At 40.6% G+C, this 6,000-nt stretch overlaps 1 protein-coding gene across 1 annotated transcript in view; it reads left to right on the top strand.

The window, feature by feature from the left end:
- RALGAPB (Ral GTPase activating protein non-catalytic subunit beta) overlaps nt 1–6,000 on the top strand; it is a 69,124-nt gene that overhangs the window by 44,431 nt on the left and 18,693 nt on the right. The window contains exons 19-21 of the mRNA XM_083801358.1: nt 1,199–1,386; nt 3,641–3,747; nt 5,963–5,996. Coding sequence (XP_083657484.1) covers nt 1,199–1,386; nt 3,641–3,747; nt 5,963–5,996 — 329 coding nt within the window. The remainder of the gene's footprint in view (nt 1–1,198; nt 1,387–3,640; nt 3,748–5,962; nt 5,997–6,000) is intronic.

Consider the following 6,000-nt stretch of genomic DNA (forward strand, 5'->3'; position numbering starts at 1 on the left):
GAAGAGCAAAACCTGCCTGCAGCCCCTGGTGTTCTGGTTTTGGCCAGTGCTCTCTGCAGCCAGCAGTTCCTTGCATCTCCCACTTCACGCTGTCACCCTGCCCTTCCATTCCCCCTTCTCCTTATCCATGGCACATGTCACAGGTGTAAGTCAGTGCAGGCTGGGGTGTCATTCTGTCCACAGAATTGGACTTGCTTAATAGATTTGAGAGATTCTGCTGAAAACGCAATTGCAGATGCATGGGTTGGGGGGAGGGAGCACGGAGATGAAAATTGAGATTCACTCCAGAGAAGCTGAAATGCACTCTTTTACTGGATGAATAACATTATGGTAGACAAGACAAATTGAGGATGAGTAGTATAAATATGTTTGGAAAAGGTGATAGCTGCTTGCTTTTTTAATTATTCTACTTAATAAAATCATTATAAACTTTACTGTTAATAAAAACAACTGTGTAATTACCAAGGTAAAAACAGCTACTCATTGGAACCTGTGGACAAACCTTTATTGTTGCCTCTTTTTGTTTGGAGGGATGAAAATATCTATTTACCAAGTAAAGTGAAAAGCGTGGCAGGAGAGCATCAACAAATTTATTTTTGATCTGGGTGGTGGTGTTGAGTGAAAATCAGATCATAGGATCTTCAGTCACTGACACTGGACACAAGCCTCAACTCTCACTGCTGGCTTCTGTCATAGAAGTTTTCAACTTACTGTTGGGAAGATCCTGCATAATTTCTGATGATATAAATATGTATTTTTAGGAGCCTTATGTATGCCTTGCTTGTCGATGTTCAATAGTTGGTTAAATTATGGAGGAATATCTTCAGTCATCCATGATATTCTTACAAGAATGAACATAAGAAAGCTGTAGAATGGTACAGATTTTTGTGCTTTAAAATATAACTTAATATCTTTATAACCTAAATTATAAAAATTTTAACCTAGGTTATAAAGAAACTTATTCTGTAGGCAGACTAGTCTTTTTTGTAAGACTTATGTACGTTTTTCTGAAATTACTGTTTCTTTTACAACTAGCTGATGGTATGGTGCAGATAATTGAATAAATTGAATAAAAAATGAATAAAATTGAATAAATTGAATAAATTGAATAAATGAAGAATATGAGTGAAAGTCCATGCTTGAGTGGAACTGTAAATCTTAATCTCTCGTAACTTCTAACTTTTTTTCTCATTTGCAGTATTATGCAGTTACTTGGAGCATTTCCTTCTCCCAGTGGCCCTGCTTCTCCTTGCAGCTTAGTGAATGAAACCACGTTAATTAAATATTCTCGTCTACCTACCATAAACAAACATAGCTTCCGTTACTTTGTTTTGGATAATAGTGTCATCCTCGCAATGTTGGAACAGCCTCTGGGGAATGAACAGAGTAAGTTCAACACTTCCTCTTCCCTTGTTCCTCTAGTTAAAACTCTCTGCATGCAGCTGTAAAATAAAGGTGCTTCATCAAGCACCTCTCACATTTCAGGGGCTTACCTGTTCTGTGGATGTGCCGTTGAGCAGAATGTTGCTCTGGAATGAAGTGGCTGGAGTAACTTTAGTGTCAGTGATAGTCAAACATATAAAAGCTCACCCAAATTGTTCATGCAGTTTTTTATCCAGATACTTGCAGGTGACTGCCATCTAAATTGTAGCCGATGGATCCATGTTATAAAAGAAGGAAAAACATTAAGAGTATAGGAGGTTTGATGGGGATTGGTGCTCAGCAAGTAGTTCATGTGAGACCTTTATGCTTTGCACAGTTGCTTTTGCTTGCTCTAGGTCTCTTGTTACTAAATGTTTCTGTGGGTGCTTTCAGCACAATTTTAGTTGCTAAGGAGCCATTATAGCTTTCTAGTATGCCATTCTGTTCTATCGATGATACCTACTGTGAAGGAGATCTGTTACAGAGTATTGGCTTTCAGAGCTGAATTTTTCTTTCTGACTTATTTTAGCCTTGTATGCTTTGACCAAGGAGAGCTTGCATTAAACAAATCTGGTGGTATTGACATGATGCTTTGAACTGAACAATTAATCCCCTTAAGTCCCTCCTATGAATCTTCATGTATCCAGGCATCACCTAAAAGAGTAGATGAAACTCCTCTTTTGTACTAGCTCCATTTAAGACTAATGTTTGTTGGATATGTTAACCTCACACAGATGTGTTTTCCTCATCTATGGACAGGATTGAGTCTAGATACTAGTCTTGAAAACAGAGATTGCACTGAACTAGCATCATGAGCTCAGATTGTGTCTACCGATAGTAAGAGAAAAACTGTTGGTTTATGAGTTGTGGTCCAGAATGCTCCAGTTTCGTTGAGAATCACTAAACAGATCTTGCAGCTCATCCTGGGAGCCACTGCCATATGTTCACTCTCAGTCTGTATTTGAGCAAATGTGTTCCTGACAGGAACAGCTTAGAACATGCCAGAACAGCTGAGCAAATCTCATCCTTGTTCTGCTTGTGCTAAATGCGTTACTGAGGAATCCTGTAAAGCTATTATAATCTGAAATTAAATTAGCCTTACTTGTTGTGCAGAACTTGTTTACAAATCTCCTTTGAAATACAAGATTAATTGCAGTAATGTGTAAGTATGTCAAATCACTTTCGAGGCAGACCACTGAAGTGGGTTATTGTGGGGAGCTGGTTTGGTTTATATGTGTGCTTATGTAAATGTGCTGTACCCTGTACGTTCCGGTATGCTGCCCATGAAATACCAGGGAAGAAACACATATCTAGTAGTTACCTGGTGGTGTCAATTTATGGTTTAAATGCACAGAAGATAGATACAAATACATTTTAAAATAAAATTAAAAGCTATAGAGGTATACCTCTCTACATATACTATACTTAAGTGATTAGTCTGCTAAGGTAGCAAACTTCAGTGGCCTTTACATCTTGAAGAGAGACTTAAATCCCTGCAGTGTTAGAACCACAATCATGCAAATTGGAAGGCACCGTAGGAGAACTGAAGTCTAAACTGCAGTCTAACCTCCTGTTCTCTGAACAGGGTCAGTTCTCTGAATCGGGTCAGTATTGAATTTGGAGCAGGTTGCTTATGACATTGTCCCAACAGGTCTTGGAAACCTCTGAGGACAATTTCTCTGTGTCCATATTCCAGTGCGTAGCTCCTTCTGGTATAAATTTTTTCACCGTGTCATGTCAGAATCTTCCCTTGTCTTAGTTTGATCATTATCTCTTGTTCTTTCACTGTTCTTGTCGCCATTATTTGTGGGGGACCTTTACAGAAAGTCACAGAAGTATCATGGAAACTGTGTTTCCATGTGACCTTTGCCATACCTAAAGAGGCAGTGGCTGAATAACTTTTTATTTTTTTTAATTTCCGGAGGGCAACTTGGAGAGAGAAACAGTGATCTACATGAATTTGGATGAAGGTTACTTTTAATGATGAAACAGCAGATCTGGCTACTACTGGGTAGTAGTAGTTCTCTGCTGCACAGAGGAGGATTATGCTTAGTGTTCTCTACTCACTAGAAATTGTCTTTAGGGTCAGGAAGGGAGTTTTCGTTGAAAACAAAATCTCTGTAATCATGACTGTGTTTCTTTATGGTTAAATTATTGCTCAATGAAGTATTTGTATTTTATGATGATGTATTATTCTTTTAACCCATGTGCTTTACAGATGACTCTTTCCCTTCTGTCACGGTTTTGATCCGTGGGACATCTGGAAGATTTGCATGGGCCCAGCAACTCTGTCTTTTACCAAGAGGAGCTAAAGCAAATCAAAAGGTCTCTATCAAAGCCCATAAAGAAATCTTTAACTGCTGATGTTCAGCAGAAATTCCACTAATGTGAGACAGCCCCGCAGAACTGGTGATTATACATTAAGGCTGAGCCACGGGGCCTTTAGCTGTAGGTAATGTTGACACATCTCTGGTGACTCTTTACAACTTGTGATTAATAATAAATACAGGCCGTGAAAGCGCTGTTGCTGTCTAGGTTTGTTTAAGGGAGTGGGAGGGGGAACTCTCCATATTTCTTGTTTTTTGAAAGCATCTTCGGAGGTGATGGGGCAATGTACAGTGTGGTTAGTTGTGTAGGCATGAGTGTTGGTGCTGATTTTAGGATGTCAGGCAAAGCCCTTGCAGCAGAAGAAACAAAGTCTGGAGATATAGTATGAGATGCTGCAGAGAGAACAGCTATTAACTGCAAAGCCCAGTGTTGCAAAGATGGTGGTAAAATTACAGTGGAAAAAAATCTATCTAGACGGACTCTGGACTCTAGACGGACTCTAGATGAACTCTGGACTCTAGATGGAATGCTTCTGGACAGGAATAGTAAAGGAGAAATAGCCCAATCTCATTTTAAAGTAGACTCTCTTACTGCAGTTGCCTAGTGGAGTACATCCTTCAGTTACCAAAATTTCTTTCTGTTTGTAAACATCTCCAAATCTTGAAAGTCTTCCTACGACCCTCAGTAAAATACAGGAAATAATAATGTAGCTGAAATGTGGGCCTGTCAGTCTCAGCTGTCATGTTAACGTTTAGATGACTCTGATCTCTGCAGAGCAGCTTTTGGGAAGACCCTTCACTTGATGCCTTTGGAGCTGTGCTGTCAATTAAGCTGAAGCGTTTTGCTAAATAGCGTCAGTCCAAGTGTGTTGCCTCAGTCACCAAAGGACAAGTCACATCTTGGCTGGAGATCTTCCTACCAGTTTTAAGGGAACTGTTCTAACCTAAAGGCATTATGTAACTTTAAGTGTTGCCCTTTTCAAGTGTACTGGGTTGTAAATAAATTTATAAAGCAGCCCTCAAGGTATAAAGGTCTTGCTTGCTTGATCTTATGCACCTGCAAACCTGCAACTAGACCTTCTGCTGCTTTCATTGGTAACTTTTTTGAATTACGTGGTGTAACATAATACAATAGCAATGTCAAAATTGCATTAAAATAGATAATGCAAGTCTTTTTGATACCTTAGCAGGGCATCTCACTCCTGACCCACAGCATGGCTGCTGTTCACTTCTAGGACTTCTCAGCTTGACTTGTTGACATCATCATAGTCAGTAGGGTTAAAGTAGAGGATTCTGAAAAAGCTGTTAGAATTGTATCAGGGTCAATGGTTTTGGTTGGAGGGGGCCTTAAAGACCATCTAGTTCCAACCTGCCCCCCCCCCCCCGCCATGGGCAGGGATGCTACCCACTAGATCAGATTGCCTGGGGCCTCGTCCAATTTGGCCTTGAACACCTCCAGGGAAGGGGCATCCACAACCTCTCTGGGCAACCTGTTCCAGTGCCCCACCACTCTGAGTGGAGAATTCCCTCCTAACCTCTAAATCTCCCCTCTTTTAGTTTAAAGCCATTACCCCTTTTCCTGACATTATCTGCCTGAGTAAAAAGTCACTCTCCATCTCTTTTGTAAGTTCCCTTTAAGTACTGAAAAGCTGCAATGAGGTCTCCCCGGAGCCTTCTCTTCTTCAGGCTGAACAGCCCCAGCTCTTTCAGCCTTTCTCCATAGGAGAGGTGCTCCAGCCCCTTGATCAACTTTGTGTCCCTCCTCTGGACCTGCTCTAACAGACCCTTGTCCGTCTTGTGCTGGTGGCCCCAGACCTGGACGCAGTACTCCAAGTGGGGCCTCACCAGGGCAGAGCAGAGGGGCACGATCACCTCCCTCGATCTGCTGCTTATTCCTCTGTTGATGCAGAGGATTGTTTGCCATTTTATTAGGATTTGCAACTGCTTAGAGGTTAGATGGTAAGCAAGTATAATAGGTACCATGATTGCAATCACCACAAAAAGCGAAACAGTGTCTTTTTTTCTTTTTTTGAATTTACAGTGACACTTTTAATACAAGTCTATTCTAAAAGTATTACTGAATGCTTTTTAATGATACCTCTCATATAAGAATTAGTAAACTTGTGGTGGGAGGGTACATTTCCCATTATATGTTGTCTAATGATGCAATGCCCTGAGTGAAACTATCCCCTGCCCCCCTTTTTTTTTGACAGACTTTTGTACCAGAACCTCGACCAGCTCCTAAAAATGA

Source organism: Anser anser, assembly GCF_964211835.1.
Source record: "Anser anser genome assembly, chromosome: 16".
NCBI lineage: Eukaryota > Metazoa > Chordata > Aves > Anseriformes > Anatidae > Anser > Anser anser.